The 27,172-nt window shown below is 40.9% G+C and overlaps 1 protein-coding gene across 4 annotated transcripts in view; it reads right to left on the bottom strand.

Moving 5' to 3' along the window:
• LOC149542018 (uncharacterized) overlaps positions 1-27,172 on the bottom strand; it is a 177,984-nt gene that overhangs the window by 20,084 nt on the left and 130,728 nt on the right. For all 4 annotated transcript variants that reach the window (XR_016355408.1, XM_089797059.1, XM_089797061.1 and 1 more), the window contains 3 exons: positions 24,985-26,478; positions 1,747-2,010; positions 103-1,561 (listed from right to left, as the gene is read on the bottom strand). Coding sequence is in view for 3 of the 4 variants with exons in the window: in XM_089797059.1 (XP_089653185.1) it covers positions 103-1,561; positions 1,747-2,010; positions 24,985-26,478 (3,217 nt within the window). In the remaining variant the exon portion in view is untranslated. The remainder of the gene's footprint in view (positions 1-102; positions 1,562-1,746; positions 2,011-24,984; positions 26,479-27,172) is intronic.

Below are 27,172 nucleotides of genomic sequence, written 5' to 3'. Positions count from 1 at the left end.
TTTAAAATATCTCCTACGGATCGAAGAGAAGAATTATCTCAAAACAATCATTTCAACCTTAACAGCTGAAAGTTGAAACTTGATGTAATGAATTTACATTACCTTTATGCTTTTCAGAGGACCATGTAGGCACATTTTGACAGTCATCCCATTGGAAATTATCAACATTTGCCTGGTATTCAAGGATATCTTCTGAAAAATGTACTCTCTTTTTATTTTTAATCTCTTGTACTTTTGAGGAAGACCGTTCATGTGATTCTTGCTGATACAAATCAGTACAGCCAAAGACTTTTGTACCAGGTTCAAAGCATTTAACATTGTCAGATGCTGGAGAAGTAAATTTGTTCGGGCATGTTGAAGTGCCTTTATCCCATTTATTTTCTTTGGAACCACTTTCAATAATTCGAACAGCTTTGAATCTTCTCTTCCTATGATGTAATAGTAATGGATAAGATTCTTCAATATTATGGGAAACGTCAAGTTCCATTCCAAAATTACCAACATCCATCTCTGTAAAGTCAAAGTCCTTGTGCCCACTAGGATTTCCAGAGGCAATGCTATTTATGATGACAGCATCCTTACAGAGGTCCTGAAGCATGCTTTGCTTTCTACCAGGTGTCTCTTTGTCAGTTAAGCCATTATGATATCCCACACCTTTGGTCAGAATCATAGGTGCAGACTCTAAACGAACATCAGGGAGTTTATTTGCAGCTTTTGTATTACTGATCCTAGGACTACCTATATCAGCATCAGCACTTGGACAAACTCTGGTTAACTTCTGCCTGGAATCCTGGATAACTACCTCTCTTGAAGCACCAGTATTCACATTTACAAATTTCTTGTCATTAATACGAGAAACTATGTCAGCACCAGGACTTACTATCTTCAGCCTTTCTATAGACAAGTTGTTACTAGATTCTCCTGGAAAACCCATTTCCTTTGTTTGGGAGGGAACCTCAATAGATTTGCTTTGAAGCACTCCTGGTAGAGTACTATAATACTTGAGTGAATCTAACTTTCTACGTTTTGCAGAAAACTTTGATTCACAGCTAAACCTGCATATAGCCTGTCCAGAATCCTTTGAAAGGTTTGGCTCAGATGGTTTGCTCAATTCTTCCATAATTTCCTCCTGCGGAGGTTTTGACCCTTTGAGGAGTTGCATAGAACTTTTTACATGAATATTACCAGAATAATTTTGATTTCCTTCCCAAATATCTAAATTGTTTATCTTATTATGGAGATCGTCTTCCTGAGGTATGCTGCAAGGTACCATGGAACACAGGGGATCATACATGGGTGAGTTTGAACACCTTGCAGAATTTTGAGTCAAACTATAAGATACTTCATTGTTGGTGCTAAGATGTTCAATGTGCATGTTTGAGATGGGATGAATATTTTTATTCAAGGGCAATTTTAAGAATTGGGAGAAAAAGGGTTGTGCTGGTGCAGCAGATTCTTCATCTCTATCTGAAGACTCTGTGAAGTGGCTGATCTCCTCCACATAAGGTTTTTGAATACGTGTGGTGACCTCAATCTTTTTATTCGTCTCCATTTCTTTATCCTGTTTAGAAATGCTCCACACAGAAAAACAGGTTTAAAGGCGACATTAGAATAAATTCAGGCTATGTTGTCTAAGAATATTTGTTTAACATTTCAGAAAATATGGTACTATGATGAAAGTCCAAGATTTTACAATAGTAAATTGAAATAAATATAGGCATTAAGATTTCAAAAGTTGTATCTGACCAATTCTGTCCAGCCTCCAAGCCATCGGCTAGCAAATGGTCTCAGGAATTCACTCAGAGGTATTATTGCATTTTCTGATCCTTTACTGTGATAATCTCCAGATTGAATTTGGTTCTGACGCTCCAGAAAATCACAAGATTGAGAGACATCATATCTCAATATTTCCTCAACTTTATCTCCTGTCAGACGAAGCCAGGATGGAGAGCTTGTCTCATTTGATTGAACACAATTGGCTATTTCTTTTTCACTTTCACAGCTCATTTCCTAGAATTAAAAATAGAAATGCAATATTAGTTATTGTAAATAGACAAAACAAAAGTGTATCTACATTGAAAATGATATTACACTGAAGGTTTAACGATATCAAAAAAGGAATTTTAATTGCACATAAGCCTTGTAAGCCTATTGTTCATCAATAATGCCAATTATGAAGATAAAAATGTACATGAACAACAAATGCCATTAATAGAAGAAAGATGATGAAAATCATAATGAAATAACAAAAACAGTCAATAGCTACACCTTCTGACTGTGCATGGAACAGCATAAAAAGACTTGATTAGATTTTTTATCACAATACCAATAATAAGAAAAGGAAAAGGATATATGCAAGCCTCAAAAACCTCAATCAATGGTGCACAAAAATGCAAATAAAAGAAAAATTTAATAAAGAAGAAGATAGGTCGGAGTTTCTCCTAAAGCAGCACTTGGCCAGACAGGATTTGGGAATACTTGGAAAGCAGAAATTTATCTATGAACATGCAATGTCCCATTTCTGGCTAAACAAAAGATCCCCTCCAAGATCTGATCTGATTTTTAAATATTGTTTTTTCTTTAAGTCTATTTGCAAGTGTTTTGTATGTGTTTTCAATGCCAAATGATTCATTGGTATTTTACCATCCAAGACGCAATTGCTTTGATTCCAAAATGCAATTATATGGAGGACTGGTATAAACTTTCTGAGTCCTGATGTATTTATAACAGCAATCAAAATCACATTTCTGCGATTCCAAATGGCAAGGGATGCACGCCAGGAAATCAGTGCTCAACCACTTAATGAATTTTATTGATGAACTGAGCAGTCACAAGACTAGGGGGTGTAACGTGCTGCCAAGAACTTTATTTTTGATCAACAATAATTACAGAAAACAAATGACGGAAGAAACAATGGAAATATAAAACCCTACACCTAGCCTGCAGGCAAGGCTGTCAAACGACTGGCAATCCTCAATGGGCATATGAAAACTAATCCACAAGTTATTCTTTATTTTTGATGAATCTGAAACTGCTTCTGATGAATGATGATAATGAATTTTGCAAAAATTCCCAATGTCAGATCCAGATCGTATGGCCTACGGGTAGACATACTCCCCTTTAAAACCACATACCATAACTCTCAATTGTGAAGGAATACAAATCTCATTACAAGTTATCAGAGCAAGCTCGCAACTAACCTTATACAGTTTTGAATCATCTCTACCAACTGAAAAAGATGCAAGATAATAATACAAACATACTTCAAAAGATTTCACCATCATAGCTAGCCATTATGTTTTCGGAACTCAAATGCTCATGGACAGACACGACAGAAGTAAAAAAATTGAGTATGATACTCTTTGACATCAATGACAAAATATGTTCAACATTTCATTCCCCCAAAAAGGACTCCCAAACAAGAAGGAAAACCAGTGAGCATTAAGGAAGATCTCCCAATTTTATGAAACTATTGTAGACAGAGCCTTGTAGACGAACTTTAAAGCATAGCTTGCAAACTCAGACTTGGATAGTACATGGCAAATCAAATGAGATCAATGGGTGCTGGAAGCATACGAACCTTCTCAGCACACACATTATTTTGCATCCACAATAAGAGAAATATTGTAGGGTTTGGGCGGGAAGGTGTTTTTCAATTTTTTGTCAAAGATGAAAACAAAAATATAATTAAACAATTTTAAAAAATCGCAAATTTGCAGTCTGGACATTAAAAAACCACCAAATACATTGCAGGTTCACCCAAGTTCCCCAAAACTGACAAGCCAAATCCAATGAACTAGTGAGATAGCAAAAAAAATCCTAGCCAACATTCTCTCTTCCTAAACAGCATCAGTATTGCTCATTATTATGTATTTGTATTTGATGCTCTTATGCAGACAATACTCTCAAACAGAAAAAAATTAACACATCACTGCTATTTCTTGCTGCTCAAATCAACCTTAGTCCTCATCCAGCAATCACCAATCCCTTATTAACGACTAAAACTGGCTGATTTCTGTGTAGATATTTATTTTTCAAACAAAATATCAAAAAATGTTTGCAAGTATGTGTAACCAGAGTTCCGTGACTCTCCAAAAACCGTGCAAGTAGTCCGAGTCACCAAGTCAAGCAGACGTTGCCGAGCTTTTATGATTCAGCCCAGGTTACAGAATATGATATATAATTTCATATAAATAAATACATATATATAAAAAGTACTGAAATTTGAAATATTTTTACAAGTTCAAATGGATACCAGAAAAGAATTTTATCTCGAGTGGCCAGTCAAGGATAAAGCAAATAATTCAATTCACCATATAGATTTAACTTCAAAGGAATACAGATTGTAATACCAGCTCAATTGTTACATCCCAATTTTTGACCTAGCTTGAAATATAGCCATTGAGGTTCGCATGAAGTCAGTTGGCAGTTTAATTTGATATAATCTGGCGAAATGGTAAGATAGTTGGTCGCTATGATTTCAAGTGAAGATGACATGTTAGTTGATCGTTAATTGTGAATTCATGGAATTAAGATGAAAGGTTAATTGTTATGATTATTTATGATTATATAATTTATAATTTAATTACGGAGAAATTCCTTGCTTAGAGCATGTCGAAGGGGTGGAAGCATTGTCGGAAAAGAATTAGACAGGGCATTACCATCACTGGGCAGATACGTAGAGGACCTAGCGATTTCAAACAGGATACATCTTGGAACTGCATGACTTATTTAAATAAATAATTTAATTAAAATAATTGAGTTAAAATATAAAACGTATCTTAAAGGATTTTGGTTTATCTTTCGTTATATTGTTTTTAATAATTATTTATAAACGTACATTTAAATATAAAATGATTTAGCACCATTATAATTTAATAATTAATTAAGTGATGTTGCTTGTTCTTATTAGATTTTAATAATTATAATAACTTTTAAAACCTTTCATCTTCTTTTCCTTCTCATTTTTTCCCTCCTTTCTTTCTTTTTCTTTTTAAAGCCGATTTGAATAAGTTTCAAACATAATCTTGTAACTGAAGGTAGCCGTAAGGTCTGGCCCAATCTATATTATGGATTCCTTATGGTCTTTCGGCATTCTTTTGCATGCACTCTTCATCGACTTTCCAATTCTTTTAGCATTCCAAGTCCCTGTTAGCTGTTTGTAGAGACTGAATCCAATTCTGGTTGTATTTTCGCCTTGAACCAAATCAATATCATTTCCGCAAGCCACTGAGTTAGATAGACAGGTTGATACAAGTGCGGGCTCATCTCAGGAATTGGTGATAGAGAGAATCACGTAAGATACTCTAACTTGTGTAATTTGTTTATGCCTTCCTTTGGTATTATGACTACAGAACTTAATCCTTGAGCCGGCTGAACAGTATGGGCTAATAGGACCCGATTTGTATATAATACTACCGTATTTCATTACAAAGGTTATCGTTTTTCCTTTTGTGGTAAATGACTATGATTAATGCTTGAATCCTATCATTTTCCTTTAAAAGTTTGTCTTGTTCTTTGGAAGTCTGCCGACAACCTTATACAATAACATTGCAATGATTATATTCAAAATCTGAGGTCTTCTTTCATATATTCGAACATGTAATTTCTCTAAACTTCTTTTTAAGTAAGTTATCATCACAAATGAAATCAATTACATTCTGCTATAAATTTAAATAACCGAGAATGAGATAAAGAACCCAAAACACCAAGGAATTCACCAGGTGGATGCCAATATGTGGTGAAGAAGATGTAAAGCATCTTGTGAATAATAATCTAAAAGCACCTAGGAATCACTGACTTGATGGCCTAAGAATGAAGAGGTGGAGTTAAAGAGAAATCGGTTATGATTAATTTAATTAATTAAACATTCAATTTGAAATCTTTTAATCACAGACTGTGAGATGCTGGATGTATGTAGTCTTCTTGAATAAATTGACAGAACTGGTTGTTCTGAGAATTTTTAACACCTAGAACTCACCCGGCTGTATAGCCAAGAAAAAGGGTGACGAGGTGAAAAGAGGAATCTGCAGTAACACGAATCAGTAATTAGTTATGACAATTCAATGTTTATTATTTTAATATGAATTAATTAATAGCTCATGCATATCCCTGTTAATGTGATCTCCTACTGCCAAGTCATATGGTGAGTTAATTACCAGGAAGCCCAATGGATGGCAAGATGACCTTTGCCTATTCCGGGTAGGGAGGGCCTTTCTCATTAGAGACTGTGTGGGGATAAAGTTGTGGTCCAAGGTTAGGTGGTTAAGCCCCTGACAATGTTTCACCTCTCCTCAAGATGTCGGACATGCATCAGATAGAGATAAGCTATACATTCAATTGTTAATCAGAAATAGGTAATATCACTTTTATTTATGAGGAGGTAAGATTAAATTGAGTTATTTCATTGTTACTGTTAATTTACACCTAGATATAAGAGATAGAATCATGGATTGCTTTTCATTTATATGAATATCGCTTATAAGCATATTTCTAATCTTGAGATACTGTCACAGGTAAGTAATCGGAGGGAAAGGAATCTGAAGCCCTAATTGATTGAGAGATGACTGGAACCCTAAATGATTCAGTGGTATCGGAAGCCCTAATTGAATCCGTGGTATTGAAAGCCCTATTTGAATCAGTGGTATTGGAAGCCCTATTTGAAACAATGGTATCAAAAGCCCTAATTGAATCCGTGGTATCAAAAGCCCTAATTGATATAGCGGTACTAGAAGCCCTAAATGAACCGATGGTAAATGATTCCCTAATTGATGCAGTGGTAAGTGATGCCCTAATTTAAATATAGTGGTATTTAATTGAAATTATCATTTAATTTTAAGATAGCGGATAGTCGTCATGTGAAATTGTTATAGAGCATTTGTGGACTAAACCGGTGGTTGAAGAAGCATCCCTAGTTTGATTCGATCTCAATTTTCAGAGGTATGTGGTTTTCAATTCCTGTAGTAATTTCATTTGATGGTAATTCAAGTTTTTAGTTAAGAAATTTTGTCTATCTGATTTTTAACGGTAAATCTTGTTCACATGAACATGAATGATATAACTGTCTTCCTATTGTCGTACATGGGCCGACGGGTCCCTTCGGTAGAAGTCTTGTTATGTAGCCGACGGGTAAAACAGTTTGTAGCGGGTATAATGTATCTGACCGACGGATACCTTCGGAAAGGTTCGCCGGAAAGTATTTATAACCCCTTCGGGAAGCATTGTAATCATCATCATTATCATGATATATTGAAGCATAATGTACTGTTGGTATATGCGAATAATAATAATAGTTCTACTGTTGTTGTTCAGTGTTCGTGTCTATTTCCTGTGTGCGTTGCTTGATTAAATCCATACGGTAAACATTTGGCGCCGTTGCCCGATGGATCTGGCACGCAGGCAGGCGGGTATGAATTAAATGCCGAATCAGTTGAACAAAGATAAGAGTAAGCTGAAGGAAAAAGATGACATACGCGTTGCGCAGGAAAATTTAATTTTGGCTTAGCAAATAGAGCGTCGAAGGAGGTTTCAGAAGATTTCCGACGGAAACAAGAGCGCGGAAGGATTGTTGAAGGAGACTCGACAATGGCTTGATTTGGTGGAAGAAGCGAGGGAGGAGTTTCTGAACTTGCATACGCCACGGGAAGAGAATCCTAACGGAAGGAGATTGACTCGCACGGCTCGAAGTGCCGAAGGAGCACGAGCGTGGAGTGACCTCTTCGTCCGAGATATACTTCCGGAACGGACAGCTTCAGTTGATGAACCCTCTTCTTCACCAAACAGCGCAGGTGTTGAAAACAGCGCGGAAGCAGAAAACAGCGCGGGTGTTGAAAACAGCGCGGAAGCAGAAAAAAGCACGGGTGTTGAAAACAGCACGGAAGCAAAAAACAGCACGGGTGTACAGAATAGCGCGGGTGTTCAAAACAGCGCGGGTGTTCAAAACAGCGCGAGAGCTCAGAACAGCGCGACTGCTCAAAACAGCGCGAGAGTGCAAAACAGCGCAGGTACACAACAAAATCCTCAACATACAGTGATAATGGCAGGTCCGAAGGAAAAATTGCCTAAATTTGATGGTGATGAGGCAGCTGATCCCATTCGACATTGTAAAACATGTGAAACGATCTAGAGGGCGAATGGCATAACAGATACAAACGAAAGGATCCGACAATTTCCCACAACCCTACGGGGTGTTGCCATTGATTGGTTTACTGATGCCGATCCACAGAAATTAAATAGTTGGGATAACATTAAGAAGGAGTTCATCGCAGAATTTCAACTTTTGCGTGATAATGAAATTGTCGCAGAAATATTCAATACCAAGCAAAAGAAGAATGAAACTGTACGGGTCTTTGCCAGGAGGTTGAAGGACTTAATCAGTAAAATGGAGAATAAACCGGCAGATGGGCTCCAGAAAAGATGGTTCATTGAAGGCCTTCACTCGAAGCTGCGAAAGAAGATGAAGATCGTGCCACCATCCACATACAATGAAGCGTACAATCGGGCAATGAACCTCGAAAGTGACTAGAAGACAAAGAAGAAGAAGAAGACCAGCTCGTTCGATTCAGATGACGATGCATCCTCAGGAGATGATAGCAGCGATGACGAAGGAAGCAACAAGAAGGTTCGTGCCCTCCAGAAGGACATGATACGGATGATGAAGGAATTCAAAAACATGAACAAGGAAACTAAGGGTAATGACCTATGGTGCACGGAATGTAAGAAAGAAGGCCATACGAAGGGATCCTGCCCGAAAGAGCAATTTTGTGAAATCTGTCAGATCCTCAAACACTCAGTAAAAGAATGCCCTTTCAATTTAAAAACAAGGACACCACAGCAAGTGTTCCTGTCACAGGAGGCATCCCCGTCAGGAGGGAACAGGAACACCAGTACGGAAGGTGCCACATCAGGTGGATACAGAAACAACCGGCGCGGACCAAACAACAACAGCAATAACAACAATGGTGGCAACAACAACAATGGAGGAAGGAGTCGAATTCAGTATGATGCGAATGGTTGGCCAATTGTTCAATGCCGCGCATGCAATCTGTGGGGTCACTTCGCCCGGGAGTGCACAACAACGAACACACCGAAGCTGCTATGCCGTTGGTGTGGACCTGGAGATCATGATGATACTAAGTGTACGAAGTCCGGAGTGAACTTGATTACCGTAGGGACAAATGAAGAAGTTCTGGCAATCACTCGGAAACAGGCGAAGCTATACCCTGACCCAGCGGAAGAAAAAAAGAGACTGGAGGAAGCAAGGGCAGAGATCCAGAAAGCAACACAGGCAGAAATGGCACACCTAAAGGACCCGCCAAGTACCTCGGTCAGGAACTGTGCAGAACAAAACATTGTACGGCAAATATTGCAAGCTGAGATACCCGTCAAGATAAATGATCTGTTGCTCACGATGCCTCAACTCCGTACGGCCCTCACAAATATAGTCCCAAGTGCTAAGCAACCCATAGAGCAAGACAACAACAAACAGGGGGGTACAAGTGCAGAAGATCCAATGTTGTTAGCTCTTTCCTCTGGACGCTATCCGGCAGTTGTTGAAATGGGCATTCTCGAGACTGTACTAACGGACACGATCGTCGACGGAGGATCCGGTGTCAATGTGCTACCAGAGGATACTTGGAAGAAGTTGGGTCGGCCGACATTATGGCCACCTACCTTCCAGTTGCTAACAGTCGATCAACATGGAATCAAGCCATTGGGAATACTCACAGTACAACCAGTGACAATCGGAACACAACCATTCTTGTTGGACTTCGTTGTGATTCCTGTCAAGCGAAAGGGGTACGATGCTATTTTGGGTCGGGGGTGGCTGATACAAGCAAAAGCAAAGCACGATTGGAAGAAAAATACTTTATCACTCGAAAGCAAAGGCCGGAAGTATGTCATTGATCTGCACACTCAGATGGTCGAGGACGAAGCCCTCTCGTCAGATTCTGAGGGAGAAGAGGATGAAAAGGGGCAAATTATGGAACCGGATCAGGAGGGAGTTTTACGACTGGAAGGAAACGACGATTTGGATTCAGTAAATGGTCTGTACCATTGGCAGATAGAGGATTATGAATTGTTTCCAACCTGCAACGTACTGACAATAGAAGAAAACAATACCGATGCCTTTCCAAAGCAATTCACTGAAATAAAGGAAGGAGATGCGTCACTCGATGTGACCCCGGCACATCAGTTCACTAAAGGAGAACCCATCACATATAATGAAGTCGCGTTGCAGACCATGAATTTGGGAGATGAAGCAGAACCACGGAACATACTGGTAGGGGACAATTGGGACCCAGTACTAAAGGCAGCAGCCTTCAAGATATTTTTAGAATACAAAGATGTCTTTGCATGGACGTACAAGGACCTGAAGGGCGTACCACCTGAATTATGTGTGCACCGCATTCCATTGATCGACGGAGCAATACCCGTACGGAAAAGGCCCTACAGAATGAACAAACATTACGCGGCCCGGGTTACGGAAGAAATCAATTGGATGCTAGAAGCCGGAATTATTTTCAAGGTACAGACCAGCGAATGGGTATCCCCGATCGTGATCTCCCTGAAAAAGGACTCCATTCAAATCCGAATGTGTTGATTTCCGATGCTTGAATGCAGTCACCATCAAGGATCCGTTCCCGATCCCATTCACGGATAGCATCCTCAAGGAGGTGGCGGGACATGAGATCTACTCATTTATGGATGGTTTTTCCGGCTACAATCAGATCTCAATCGCAGAAGAGGATAAACTGAAGACAAAATTTGTCGTAGAAGATGGGGTCTATGCCTATAATCGGATGCCGTTCGGTCTATGCAATGTGCCTGCAACATTTCAGCGGATCATACTACACATCTTTGACAAGATGTCCGTCGGAAACTTCAAGACATTTTTGGGTGATTGGTCAGTATTCAGTACGGAGGACAAACATCTAGCAGCCCTAGGTGAGTGTATGGAAAGGTGCCGCCGTGCGCGGTTGGCCCTCAACCCGAAGAAGTGCAGATTTATGGTTCCACACGGAAGGTTGCTTGGACACGTAGTCTGTAAGGACTGAAGACAGATCCGGACAAAGTGCGGGTCATATTGGAGATGCAGCCGTCCACCAATGTGACAGAGGTAAAATCTTTCCTTGGGCATATAGGATATTACAGGCGTTTTATCAAGAATTTTGCAAAGATAGCCTATCCGTTGGATAGGTTAACTTTGTAATGTCCCCTCTTTAGTTCGACATGGCATTGATCATGGATTTGCCTATTCCAGACTCTCATAGGCAAATGGTGTGGAAAGAGAGTCAATTCTGCGGATCAGATAGTCATATCTTGCTCTTGAAGAAGTGTTAAGAGGTTATATTTTATCATTATGTGATATTGGGGCCCACATGTTATAATTTTAATTTGAGTTGCACTTTTTATTTTATAAAATTACTTTATTATAAAAAGTGCATTATAATGAGAAATTATAAAGGATGTTTCTAGAAGTTCTAGCAACTTCTTAGAAAAGTGAATAAATAGAGGGCTCGGCCTCTCATTTGGACATGCTTGGATTGGAGAACTCTTCTACTTCTTCATTGTGAAGACATTTGTGGACTTTGGATCTGCAAATTATTCGATCTTTGGGAACGAATCACTCCCTTGGATTAGCGACTTTGAGGGTGTGAAATATCACCTGAATTGTTGCATAATTGGAGTTGGTATTCAGCCATCTCATTGGAGCTTATTGAGAATTCGTTGTTAGGGTTTGTTTTTGGTTGGAATAAGGATTTCAGATTTGCCCTATCATTGGAGAAGCATTTGACAAGAGTTTGAAGACAGAATAAGTGCATTTTCAGAATTGGCAAAGCAGGGTTCGGAACCACATAATTGCTCATATCTCCTCAACCCCTTGGAGTTATTTTTTATGGTTTTACAGGGTTACTACCTAACCCTAGGGCCCATTTTTCCTTGCATTTGGGGGTCCCAAAACCCTAATATTATTTTATTTCAGCAGCCGTACAGGTACGGCCTGGTACGGCCCTACTAGTTTGGGCAGCAGCAGCAAATTAAGGACAGTTTGGGGGTGCGGTTGGAGGTCTTCATCAACGATCTGCAGCAAAACGTGGTGTTCTTCCATAGTTCTTCAAACCAGGTTCTTGCATTCTGAAATATATGTCAATTTTTGGGTAAACTTGCTGTCATACAGTCATTGTAATAATCAGTCCAGAATTGGTAATAAAATAATTTCAGAATTTATTGCATTGTAATTGAAATATAGTTCAATGGCTTTATATATATTGTAATTCTGTGATTATATTCTGAAAGTATCAAATCTGAAATTACCATATTCTGAATATTGTTACTGTTACACGCCAAGTGTTTGACAAAATTCCTAAGTTCAGTTTGAGGGTTTCTGTGGCCTTTATAGAGAGGGTCATTACAGTGGTATCAGAGCTATAAGTCCTGCCATCCTGTGGAGGTCTTATAGGGAATTTGGAACAGCTGGATAGGAGGGAAAGTGTTTGACGAAATGTCAAAACACTAAAATCAGAGCATGCGACAAAGGCCTTATAATTTCCGCAATACCAAAGCAAGACAAGATAGGATTTCTGACCTGCAGAGCGAACAGTCTAGCTCATCTATCCAGGTGGACATAGAATCCAGTCATACAGACACAGGGGAGGTATTTTTTGATCAAGACTACGACTACAATATGGATATAGGCGGGAATGCCGGTCCAGATCCGCAAGAGGAAAGATTTTTACAGTTATTAGACACCCTGGCACAGGGACAGCGATTAGCCGAACAAAGAGCACAAGAACAGAATCAGAGAATGGAGCTTATGATGCAGATGATGGATCGACAAATGGGGTTGAACGCTAACATAGGTGGAGGAAATAATCAGAATGGTCACAATCAGAATGGGAATAATCAAGATGAGAGACATAATGGAGGCGAACAAATTGGGAATAATTTCGGTCATGCCCCCCAGCAAGCTCGGACAGTAAGTTCGAGGCCTATGATTCCTACGTTCCTTCCTAGAGCTCCAGAGCAGCCGGTACCAAAACCCCAGATCACTGACATACAGGATCAGCTGAGGAGAGATTGGGAAGCAGGAGGACTAGATTTTACAGCTGCAATCACCTTTAGAGAGTATATGGATGTGCGGATGAAGCATATGCCCCGTGGACAAGACAGGACTCAGAACTATGAGCTACGAAAGAAAGTAGGAAAACTACAGTTACCATATTATGATGGCTCGGGGAAGTCTACAGCAAGAGCTTGGGTTCAAAAGCTTGACACATACTTTCAATTGAATCCTATGTCTGAGGAAGAAGCTATTAAGTATGCAGCAATTCACCTGGATGGGTTAGCACACGAATGGTGGCATCATGGTATGATAACTATGGGTCATGCACACATTACCTCATATGTGGAGTTTACGGAGAGACTGATTGAACGTTTTGATAAGAAAGATCCAGAACTCCATTTCAAGAAATTAGCCCAGCTTAAACAGTGGGGCTCATTGGAAACATACATTTCAGAGTTTCAGAAACTTGCAGTGTTAGTAACAGATGTATCTGAACGAAGGCTATTGGTTTTATTTATGGATGGGTTAGTTGATCCGTTGAGAGGGTGGATTAAAGCTCTCAACCCTCCCACTTTGTAGGAAGCCATTAAGAAAGCTCGTGACATGGATTCCTCTTCAGCTTCTAAAAATAAATTTCAGGCAAAGAGTTTCCCTTCAGGAAAAGATAAGGACAGGAAACCCTTTCATAGAGAGGCACAGCTACCTAAGGAAGAAAGTAAGAGGCTGGACAAGGAGACACTTAATGACTTGCGTAGGAAGAAGCTATGCTTCTATTGCAAAGGCCCGTATGAGTACGGCCATGACTGTCCTATGAGGCCAAAAGGGAAGGCCAACCGGGCAATGTGGGCTTATTACGAAGGCTCAGATTCAGATGGTTCAGAACATCATGATGAGGATTCTGATGAAGCAGAGGGAGAGCAGGAGATAGACAGTGCAGGGCAAAGGCAGGAAACAGAGCTACATTTACAGGAAGCACGACTGTCTAGTATCCAGAGAGAGGGATCTTTCAGACTACGGGAGTCTTGGCTGGACAGAAGGTTATTACATTGTTGGACACAGGTGCCACGCATAATTTCATTGATGCACGATTTGTAGAGAAGCGTGGACTCATTACTGAGGAGTTCGAAGGACTAAGAGTCAAGGTAGCTGATGGATACACTATTCGTTGTGACAGGATGGTACGAGACTTACCTTTGCGCTTGAACAACTATGAGTTTAAGGCGGATTATCATGTGGTCAACATGGGTGACATGGACATAGTACTTGGGATGCAGTGGCTACATTCATTGAAGGTGGTTACCCTGAGATTAGAGGATATGGAGATACAATTCGAAATGAATGGTAGGATTCATGTGCTAAAGGCTATCCGTAATGGAGACATCAGGACTATCTCATTTAGGCGGCTGGAGAGATTAACTAGGCATAATGATATAGAGTGGGCAGCAGTTTGTACTTTGATACCTACACAGGAGGAGCAACATAAGGCGGAATATCATCCTGATATTCAGAAGTTGAGGATTAAGTACGAAAAGGTATTCAATGAGATTCCACCAGGCAGGCCACCGGACAGAGGTATTGAGCATATTATTGAACTGGAGGAAGGTGCTAAACCTATCATGATCACACCATATCGACATCCAAAGCGACTCAAGGATGAGATCGAAAGGACCATTGAGGAGTTGCTAGCTATGGGGCACATCCGACCTAGTAAGTCACCTTTTGCATCTTCTGTTGTTTTGGTAAAAAAGAAGGATGGAACGCTTCGGATGTGTATTGATTACAGGGCATTAAATAAGAGAACCATTAAGAACAGGTATCCTATTCCTCGCATTGATGAGTTGATAGATGAATTGCATGGGGCCTGTTATTTCACGAAAATTGATTTGAGATCAGGATATCACCAGATCAGAGTCCGTGAACAGGATATTGAGAAAACTGCTTTCAGATGTCATTGTGGGCACTTTGAGTTTGTAGTCATGCCTTTCGGTCTGACCAATGCACCTGCCACTTTCCAGTCCACTATGAACAGAGTTTTCCACCATCAGTTGAGGAAATTCGTGCTGGTGTTTTTTGATGACATTTTGATCTATAGCCGATCATGGCAGGAGCATCTAGAGCATTTGGAGACGGTGTTGAGCATTCTACAGAAGGAGTCCTTGTATGCAAAGGAGTCCAAATGTGACTTAGGGATGACCGAGCTGTTATATTTAGGACACATCATTAGTGCAGAGGGAGTGCGGATGGATCCTGAAAAGATTCGCGCTATTGTTGATTGGCCTCCACCAGAGAACCTTACACAGTTGAGGGGGTTCCTTGGTTTATGTGGTTTTTATCGCAGGTTTGTCAGTAGCTACTCACGACATGCAGCTCCCATGACAGATTTACTGAAAAAAGGGGAATTTGTGTGGACTCAGAAGGCACAGGACTGTTTTATGAGATTTAAGGAGATAATGACTACGTGCCCAGTTCTAGCATTACCTGATTTCACGAAGCCATTTGAGCTTCAATGTGATGCATCTGGAGAGGGAGTAGGTGCTGTACTTATGCAGAATAAGCACCCCATAGCTTATGAGAGCAGGAAGCTCAGAGGCCCTGAGCGTTCATTCAGTATATATGATAAGGAGATGTTGGCCATCATGCATGCTTTGGCCAAATTCAGACAATATCTTGTGGGTAGCAAGTTTTGTATTAAAACTAATCATAACAGTCTGAGGCATTTCTTGGGACAGCAGGACCTGAATGATCGCCAACAAAAGTGGGTAAGTAAGTTGCAGGCATATGATTTTGACATCTCATATGTCAAGGGAACTCAGAATGTTGTTGCAGATGCTCTATCTCGAAGGCCACACCTCACTCTTATGGTTCAGATATCAGAGGATTGGCGACACTTGATTATAGCAAAGTATGCCAAGGATACATGGGCCTCCAATATAGTAGAGGGAACAGTGATTGATACCAGATACACACTTGTGGATGATTTGATCATTTACAAGAACAGGATTTACCTGGTCCCAGGATCGAAGGTTAAGCAACTGATTATGAGATCACTTCACGACTCACCGACAGCAGGCCATCCCGGGTACTTCAAGACTTACAAGTCAGTTCGAGAGCGGTTCACTTGGAAAGGGCTGAAAGCTGATGTTTTGCAGTATGTTCGAGAGTGTCTTGTTTGCCAACAAAACAAACAAGAACACAGCTATCCGGCAGGGCTCCTACAGCCACTTCCGATTCCCGACAGGAAGTGGGAATGCATCTCCATGGACTTTATCACAGGTTTGCCCAAGGTACAAGGACGAGATTGTATTTATGTGGTGGTAGATAGATTAACGAAATATGCTCATTTCTTTCCTATCACCACTACACATTCAGCAGCTTAGGTGGCAGAGGTTTTCTTTCGGGAGGTTTTCAGATTGCACGGCTTGCCTCAGAACATTGTGAGTGATAGGGATAGCCGTTTCATGAGTCACTTTTGGCAGGAGGTATTCCGGTTATGTGGCACGGAGCTTACACCCAGCACTAGCTATCACCCACAAACCGATGGTCAGACAGAAATTGTGAACAAATGGGTGGAAGGGTATTTAAGGAATTATGTGGTAGCTCAGCAGCGAGCTTGGGTCAGATGGATATATCTCTGCGAGTATTGTTACAATACTACATATCATATGACTATACAGATGACACCCTTCATGGCACTTTACGGTTATGAAGCACCTAGTTTCTTGGATTTGTTGTTGAGCGACAACCGGGTACCCAGTGCAGGTGAATTATTACAGGAGAGTAAGGATATAGTTGCTACCCTCAAACACAATATTGCAAGAGCTCAGAACTAGCAGAAGCAGTATGCAGACCAGAAGAGAACTGAGCGTAGTTTTCAGGTAGATGATATGGTTTACCTCATGTTGCAGCCATACAGGCAATCTACTCTTAAGAAGAGTGGGGCAGAGAAACTTAAGCCACGCTATTATGGACCATTCAGGATTATCAGGCGAGTTGGTGAAGTGGCTTATGAGTTGGAGCTTCCCGCAGACAGCAGAGTGCACAATGTGTTTCATGTGTCACGCCTCAAGAAGGCGTTGGGTCAGAATGTGGTGCCTTCTGCAGTATTACCTCCTTTAGATGATGAGGGAAAATTGATTTTAGTACCAGAATCCATCCTGGAGAGCAGAGAAAAGCAGCTTCGTAGAAGGGTGATCAGAGAATACTTGGTTAAGTGGAAAGATTTACCTGTTGAGGATGCTACTTGGGAGGGGGAGGCTATTTTGCAGCATCCGGCGTTGAGATTGCTTGAGGCCAAGCAATTTCAGGAGGGGCGGACTGTAATGTCCCCTCTTTAGTTCGACATGGCATTGATCATGGATTTGCCTATTCCAGACTCTCGTAGGCAAATGGTGTGGAAAGAGAGTCAATTCTGCGGATCAGATAGTCATATATTGCTCTTGAAGAAGTGTTAAGAGGTTATATTTTATCATTATGTGATATTGGGGCCCACATGTTATAATTTTAATTTGAGTTGCACTTTTTATTTTATAAAATTACTTTATTATAAAAAGTGCATTATAATGAGAAATTATAAAGGATGTTTCTAGAAGTTCTAGCAACTTCTTAGAAAAGTGAATAAATAGAGGGCTCGGCCTCTCATTTGGACATGCTTGGATTGGAGAACTCTTCTACTTCTTCATTGTGAAGACATTTGTGGACTTTGGATCTGCAAATTATTCGATCTTTGGGAACGAATCACTCCCTTGGATTGGCGACTTTGAGGGTGTGAAATATCACCTGAATTGTTGCATAATTGGAGTTGGTATTCAGCCATCTCATTGGAGCTTATTGAGAATTCGTTGTTAGGGTTTGTTTTTGGTTGGAATAAGGATTTCAGATTTGCCCTATCATTGGAGAAGCATTTGACAAGAGTTTGAAGACAGAATAAGTGCATTTTCAGAATTGGCAAAGCAGGGTTCGGAACCACATAATTGCTCATATCTCCTCAACCCCTTGGAGTTATTTTTTATGGTTTTACAGGGTTACTACCTAACCCTAGGCGCCCATTTTTCCTTGCATTTGGGGGTCCCAAAACCTTAATATTATTTTATTTCAGCAGCCGTACAGGTACGGCCTGGTACGGCCCTGCTAGTTTGGGCAACAGCAGCAAATTAAGGACAGTTTGGAGGTGCGGTTGGAGGTCTTCATCAACGATCTGCAGCAAAACGTGGTGTTCTTCCATAGTTCTTCAAACCAGGTTCTTGCATTCTGAAATATATGTCAATTTTTGGGTAAATTTGCTGTCATACAGTCATTGTAATAATCAGTCCAGAATTGGTAATAAAATAATTTCAGAATTTATTGCATTGTAATTGAAATATAGTTCAATGGCTTTATATATATTGTAATTCTGTGATTATATTCTAAAAGTATCAAATCTGAAATTACCATATTCTGAATATTGTTACTGTTACACGCCAAGTGTTTGACAAAATTCCTAAGTTCAGTTTGAGGGTTTCTGTGGCCTTTATAGAGAGGGTCATTACAAACTTCCAAGACAGAATCGTTCCGATGGGACAAGGAACAGGATGAAGCATTCGAAGAACTCAAGGTACGACTGGCTACAGCACCTATTTTGGCATACCCTGATTGGAAAACGGAGTTTCACGTCCATGCCGATGCATCAAACTATGCGATTGGAGCAACTCTCGCACAGAGGGGAAGCCACGGGTTGGATCATCCGATCTACTTCGTCAGTCATTTGTTATCAAAAGCTGAACAAAATTATAGTACAACTGAACGGGAAGCATTGGGGATGGTCTATGTTGTGCAGAAATTTTGACATTACTTGTTGGCCACTCCATTTGTGTTCTATGTTGATCATCAGGCCCTGTTGTATATGATCAACAAACCAATCATTCAAGGAAGAATCAGCCGATGGTTACTCCTGTTGCAGGAGTTTACTTTCAAGATTATCGTACGGCCAGGAAAGAAACATGTAAGCGCGGATCATTTATCACGTATCAGAACAGGAGAACCGGCAGACGGTGTAAATGATGACTTTCCTGACGCACAGCTGTTTCAGATTGCTGCACTACCAGAATGGTATACAAGCATTGGCGAATACTTGTCAACAGGACAGTTTCCAAATACCATGCCACCGAATGAAAAACGGAAGTTGGTGATACAGAGTGGAACATTCCAACTGATTAATGGATTGTTGTATAAAATGGGACCCGATCAGATCCTGCGGGGTTGTATCCTCAAGGAAGAAATTCCACGAGTACTGAAGGAAGCGCACGAAGGGCCGGCAGGAGGACACATGGGCCCGGACACAACTGCACAAAAAATACTTCTAGCAGGATTATGGTGGCCAACAGTATACAATGACGCCAGGGAATGGGTTGTTGCATGTGATACATGTCAGCGAGCTGGAAAACCCTTGAAAAGAGATTTCATGCCTCTGAATCCTTCTCATGCTCAGGAGCTTTTTGAACGATGGGGGTTGGATTTCATAGGACCCCTGAAGACGAGCCGAACCAGAAGATGCCGATACATTGTGGTTGCCACGGAGTATTTGACTAAATGGGTGGAGGCGCGTGCATTACCAGACAACTCAGCGGTAAGTACAGCATAGTTTATTTATGAGCAAATTATTACTAGGTACGGCATTCCATTACAATTAAGAAGCGATAGAGGAGACCATTTTGTAAACCATGTGATCCGACTGCTCACCACGGAATTCAAAATTTACCATTCGCTGTCAAGTTCGTACTACCCAAGGGCAAACGGACAGGCCGAAGCTACCAACAAAATACTTGTATCAATTATATACAAATCCTGTGCCGTCGAAGGGGAGGATTGGGAGGAGAAATTACCTTCTGCTCTGTGGGCTTACTGTACGGCATACAAAGTCACAACAGGACACATGCCGTTTCAACTGATGTTTGGACAAGAGGCCGTCGTACCAGCAGAATTTATGATACCAAGCTTGCGGATAGCACTAGAAAACAAGTTGGGCGACATGGAAAGCTTAAGGGAAAGGCTGTATAAACTGAACAGGTTAGAAGAGAGGCGATTGTTAGCATAGTGGGCCACTGAAGTAACGCAGAATAGGCGGAAGGCATGGCACGATAAGCACCTGAAGCTGAACAGGTTCCAGCCCGACCAGTGGGTATTAAAGTATGATGGTCGGAATGAGATCAAACCGGGTAAGTTCAAGGTTAAGTGGGTTGGGCCGTATTAGATCCGGGAAGTAGGGGACAATGGAGCAATCAAATTATGGACTTTGGATGGACACGAAGTGCCTCAGGCGGTCAATGGGTTGAAGTTGAAGATATATCACGAGCGGAACACTTCTGCATCAGGAAACGGCCTTCGGGAGACCCCTCCGTCACTGCAGACCGACGTTGACGACGGTCGAAGGGAAAATTGACTGTTTTTTTGTAAAAAGAAAACAAAAAAACAAAAAACAAAAAGTTTACAAAAAAAAAAAAAAAAAAGAGACAAAAAGCACCATACGGTTTTCCAGCCGTACGGATTCTATAGCATCGTACCGGTTTCCATGTTATAAACTCTGGCCATACGGCTTTCTTGATGTACGGTTTTCCATGTTATAAAGTCTGACCGTACGGCTTTCTTGATGTACGGGCTTCTTTGATGTTTGACCGTACGGTTTTCCTTCATGTACGGCTTTCCTTGATACTTTTGTGTGTACCGAAATCTCCACTAATTGTACAGTTTTTCAGGCAGTACGGATTCCATCAGAAATGCATCCCTGTGGTGTACAGATTTCAAAAAGAGTGGAACTGAAGGCAATGTACGGATTTTCCTGGACCCTTGAGCAATACAGATTTTAATAGGCGATGTACAGATTTTGAACATATTCTACAACGAATGCAACCACCGTACGGATTTGAGGAGGGAAATTGTGGTACGGATGTGTGGTCTTTTTGAGGTACGGCTTTGTTATTTGATTCTGCTTCTAACTTCTACATTGGACGAATTTTCAATCTCCTCCTGTGTGTACGGATTGTGAAAATCATGTCAAGGGTGACAATTTACCATACATATTTTTGAAAGAACTCTTCACCGTACGGACTTGGAAGAATTCTTCACTGTATGGATTTGGGAGACGGTTAGGAAAAGATAATATAATTAATGGAGTCTGCAGGTAAACGGCAGTGGAAAAAACAATTAGCACAGTCCAAACTTGTGGAAGGCAGGAGCATGGCAGGTACAGGTAATTTGAATGAAGGCTCGAGCAGCGGCAAGGAGAAGCGCAAGACCATAGCACCTGCAGCAGCTGAAGTTACACCACAGAGTATACAATTTGAGGGATTAAATGGAATGGATTGCCGGAAATGGTGGCAAGAAACCCCTGATGACCATCCAGTCAAAGCAAGCATCAGAAGAGCACAGGTTGAATGGGCCATTCAGATGTCGGTTTTTTGCATTAGAGAGTATGAAGGGTATCTGCGTACCATGATTGAAACATATGGCAGAGCCTCTCGCAGAAGCACATTTCAGTAACTGGGACGGAACTTAGTGGTATCATTCAAAGCAGCAGATTTCACACGGGTTTTTGGCATTCCAGGGCAGCAGGGCAGAAAGATTCAGCTGAAGAAAATTCCAAAGGATGGAAAACTATTTTTAATCAAATTAGTGTGTGGAGATTTGACTGAAGCAGAACAGGCGGCATTAGCCAAGACATCAAAGGGGAGGGGTTTAAAGAAAACCGACATTCCGGAAGGGCCATGGCAGTGTCTGATGGACTTAGTCAAAAGCAGGCTCACGGGATCCTCTAGGGCATCGGATATCACATTTCCGCAAGTGTCCATGATGAACGGCATAATGACTGGGAAAGTGTATGATTGGGCGTCTGTGCTGGCTGAACGGATGCATGAATTCATGACTCTCCAGCACAAAACCTTTTATATGCCCCATTACGCCATTGGTCTATTCTTGGATGCTGTAACGCAGGTGATTCCAACGGAGGAGATTGAGGCACAGCCTGGACCACTGGCTCCAGGAGAACCTCCTATCATGCAATGGAAGCACTTGGACACAATCTCTGGGCAGAAGGGTTCAGCAGGTCAAAAGAGGCCCTGGATGGACATGACAGATGATACTGATAGCGGTCGACAAGAGACATCTTCTGAACAGGATAGTGTGGAGGAAGAAGAAGGCGAGGGCGAGGATAATGAAGCGGTTCAGATTGTCACGGCTACCCCCTTGCTATTTCCGCATACTACGCTTCCTATGACTTCTGAGTTGTTACCCCGAGGCCTACACATGGCTCACATTCCAAGATTTGGGCAGACTCGGCGACCGATATTGATGATTGGAGGATCCCACCAGGCAGTCACACTAGCCGCACCATGGCAACATGGGGTACGGTCTTCTCCTGTCCGGCCGGGGGCAAGATTTGCGGTCGGCTTTGCCCACCTGGCCGCACCTGTCGACAGAGAGACTTCTTCAGCTCCTGAAGCACTTCCGATAGCAGCACCCGTGGCGTCTGCCATAAGTCAGCCAACAGCAGTTGTTACAGTAACACAGTCAGCAGAAGCTCAAGCACTTCCAGTAGAGAACTTACCAGACGGAGGAGTACAGTAGTGTATGGACCCAGCGCAGCCAGAGGTCATGGATAGAGCCAGTGTTTTTCTGAGGCAGCAGTTTCGACTCGTTCCTGACAGGCGTGGCCCGTCCATTCAGTCCCCCAGCTATTCCGGAGTAGCACCTGTACCAGAGCCTCAGTCTCAAGAGGAGGGAATGCCACATGCCGGGATTGCGCCAACAGCAGAGGAGGCGGCACCGGATGTGGGCATGGCTCCCGCTGATGAGGAAGACAATAGTGATCCCGAATGGTCATTCGAGGACTTCGCCAAGGAGGATTACGGGTCGGATGAGGACAAGTGCAAGGACTATCTCAGGACTATGAAGTCTGCATTGAAGAAGGGGCATGATGTGGCCATTCAGGCTCTCACTCAGCGAAGGGAGTGGCATTTGATTCGAGCGTATATTCATGGGATTTGTCCTAAGCGATTTCAAACTTGTTTTGTAGCTAGAGGTTGGCCGGTAGTAGAGACACCAGAGATGTTGGCAGACTGGGCCACTGAGCCAGAATTGGGAGCAAGTGACACTCCAATGATGAAGTTGGCACATGAGATCGTGGGACTGTACAAAGAAGTTTACTATGCGCGGCAGCGCGCAGAGGCGGATAGGGCAGCAGACAGTGTTGCAGCTCGGAGATCTCTAGCAATTGAAAAAGAGGCAAGAGAAAAGTTAGCCACTGATTTGGCCGACAAGCAGGCGGCATGGGCAGCAGAGCGGGCAAAACTCTTGAAGGATATGGCAGCAGTGGTACAGGAGAAGGACGCAGCTATCCGGGATAAAGATACAGCAGAGCATGAGTTACAGTTGGCCAAGAGACAGGCTATGGATGCTGCGCTTCTACTGAAGGAGGCCGTAGAAGTTAATTCACAGATTCAGACAGATCTGCGCATCCGGACTGACCAGGTGTATGAGTTGCGTCGGCAATAGCACTCCTCTGGGACCCCTCCTTCTTCTCTCTAGTATTTCTTTTTTCTTGATTGTGGGTTGTCTCCTAATTTTGCTAGTCGTCAGGAGACGACTTTTCTTTTGGGGGGGGATGATGTCGTACATGGGCCGACGGGTCCCTTCGGTAGAAGTCTTGTGATGTAGTTGACGGGTAAAACAGTTTGTAGCGGGTATAATGTATCTGGCCGACGGATACCTTCGGAAAGGTTCGCCGGAAAGTATTTATAACCCCTTCGGGAAGCATTGTAATCATCATCATTATCATGATATATCGAAGCATAATGTACTGTTGGTATATGTGAATAATAATAATAGTTCTACTGTTGCTGTTCGGTGTTCGTGTCTATTTCCTATGTGCGTTGCTTGATTAAATCCATACGGTAAACACCTATGAAACGAAGTAATAACTGTATTTTTTGAGTTGTTAGATGTTAATTAAGACCCGGGAAAAACCGGATGTTACATCAATGCTAAAGCCTTAAAATATCCAGATCAACCATTAATATCCTGTCATACCAACAAAAATGTTCATTTCAACTGAAATTTTTATCACACACCTATTCTATATACTTCTACATGAATAGGGAAGGTTATTTTATCCATTTATCATCAGTATTTTCTTGCAATATGCTACTTCATTTTCAAATATAAGGCTACTAGAAGAGAATATGAATTGTACTTTCCTTTGCACACTAAACTTTGATTGTCTGTAACCTTTAGTATGAAGCAATGTTGCTCAGAGACAGGGGTACTTGGGTTACTTTGTAGACAGGTACGAATATGGGCATAACTATTGTTTCAAAATAGGAGGGGGGGTTATTTTGGGTACATCAATTTTTTATATATATAATTTTATATTTTTATAGAAAATCTGAAAATATAATGACACTGAGTTTTCAAAACAATAACAGTGATAAAGTCTAATGTCAAACATCAACTTTGAAGATAAAGTACACAAATTGAAATGTCATACAATTATTGTATCATAGTTTAGAACTGATTAGTGACTACATATTGAATAAGCTTGATAAACAGCAAGCTGATATGCTAAAAAACACTGAAATAAAACTCAGAAATCTTAATCAAGGTCCTTTGCTATTATGCTCTCTATTGAATACCCACTCATTACCTGAAACTTGGGTACGTGTGCCAGTACCAGGTACACATCTCAGAAGTATGGGTACGAGTGCCCATGCAACTATGGTATGAAGGCACTTTGTCAAAATAAAATTTAAATTACCAAACACATTTATGTAACAATTAATGGTTCAATAGAATCTTCTTCTATAGCGACTAACATGAGAAAGTACAGAATACTTAGGAAAGTAGTCATCTAGTATAGAATATCAAGCAAAAGAACTAGAAGTACCTCTCCTTACCTTGCAAAATGCACTATTATTACAATGTGGAGTTGCAGCTACAATCTCTATTGTTTCATTTGCTGACTCATGTGAACAGTGAACCAGGCTTTCTATAGGTGGAAACTCAGTCTCAAGAGAAGTATCTTTATCATTTTTTTTATATGCCATAAATGGTGGCTTTTGTTCTATTTGTAGAGCACTCATATCCTTGTCAGGACTATTTTCTGAGGATCTACTTTCACCTGGCTTGGTATTGACATCATGATTAACAGTGGACTGGACAATCTGTGCTTTTCCCATACTATCCCTTTTCTGACCTTTGGTATCAACATTCCCATTATTGAACCTACAATCACCTGAATCTGAAAAGGAAGCCATAGCTATGGAAACAAGAACATCATCTTTCTTATCATCAGATCCCATACTATCCCTTTTCTGACCTTTGGTATCAACATTCCCATTATTGAACCTACAATCACCTGAATCTGAAAAGGAAGCCATAGCTATGGAAACAAGAACATCATCTTTCTTATCATCAGATCCCACAACCTTCACTTCTAGTTTTGAAGGGGTGAACCCCATCCCTTCAGAAGGACCTTCAGTCTTGTCTTGTACAGATAATATTGAACATTTCTTTTTATCTGTAATTGTTTTACTATCTTCAGATTCAAATACATCAACAGAGCATTGACCAAAACGGGGCTCTGCACTTTGCATAACAAAAAGGCCAACATCTGCAAAGGCATCTTCCATGTAATTATCATCTAAATCATCCAAACAAGAATCATCAACTCCATCCATAGGCTCAGATGAGAAATCTAAAAATTTGTCCAAGCCGCACATTTGCCGTGCTTGTTTGAGTTTAATGGCAGCTTCCAGTATTTCAGAAGAACCAATGCTTTCAGATAGCCTGCAAGTTTCTAGTAAGTCTGAAATAACTAGTGCTTCAGCAGCTGCTACGGTAAGTCCAATTGCAGCATCTATATCAGTTGATTTACCTCTCCATTGCCCCTCCCTCTTATCAACTAGCTCTTTTTTTCCACTTTTCTGCTTCAATGTGTTCTTATCACTTTCCATATCAATCTGCTGAGGGACAAAAGTTTCAGTATTAACTGTACCATGTGCAGAAGACAGAATTATATTACCATCCAGTAGTTCAGATTTTGTAGCCAAAATAGTGGCATTGTAGTCACCAGCACAAATGATACTATTTGTATTATCTCCTTGTTGGATATTTTCAGGGACATATAGCTCAGTACAGGGGGTACATTCATCTTGAGTTGAGATCTTTTCTCCAGGAAAAACATTAACAGACATCAGATCCCCTGTCGCAACTTCCAAATTCCTGGTATCTTGTTGGGAACAAAGATTTAGATTTATGCCACAAACAAATTCTGGCCTGTCCAAGGTTACATTGCAGTGATGTTTTTCTTGTAAAGGGTCAGCAATAGCTTTGGTTGGAGAAACATCTGCATCATTCTCGGATGACAGAGAGAGGTGAATAGCCAGTTCCTGCAACAAATGAAATACACATTTATAAATAAACCCAAACAAAAAAACAAATAGTATACAATTAACAAAAATATACTTAATATTGATAAAATTGAAAAATGTATAGCAACACCCCTTGATAGCCATCACAAGTTTTTACATGAATATAGCTTATTCCAGGATTTAACTATTTATTTCACTGCCCTACAGGAAGCATGAAATCGGTTCCATCTAAATAAATCCACTCAATATGTGAATACTTGTCTGCTTAAATACGAAAATTTCAAGTTCTCCACTATCCTTTCTCCAAATGAAGGTTATGATAAAGAAAGTTTGAATGGTTCTGGAAATAGACATCCTTATAATACGAACATCACAGTGATAATTTAGTAAAATTCTGAAGTTCAAGTCACTTCTGTATCCATTGGAAGTCAGAGAAATATTACACTTTCTAAATCAAGTCTTTAGCTGTAATCAAGCATATTCTGTTCAGTTGCCCTACTGTTGGGAAGCAATACCCCGAACAGTTAAATTAACATTTTTGGTCATAATTTTGGACATGTGGGAGATTAACCACACTGGCAAGTTGGAAACTGTCAAAAGAATGAGTAACTAAATAAAACCTTATCCATCAGCATTTTTTACTCTTATGAAATTCATCAAAAATACAACAAATTACAGAAAAGAAAGCCAGCTAATGTTATCTAAAACTTTG

This window comes from Cupressus sempervirens, chromosome 8 (assembly GCF_028749045.1).
Source record: "Cupressus sempervirens isolate cs-2001-9-10 chromosome 8, ASM2874904v1, whole genome shotgun sequence".
Taxonomy (NCBI): domain Eukaryota; kingdom Viridiplantae; phylum Streptophyta; class Pinopsida; order Cupressales; family Cupressaceae; genus Cupressus; species Cupressus sempervirens.
The sequence above is the reverse complement of the archived record's forward strand: the minus strand, read 5'-3'. Positions and strand labels throughout refer to the sequence as shown.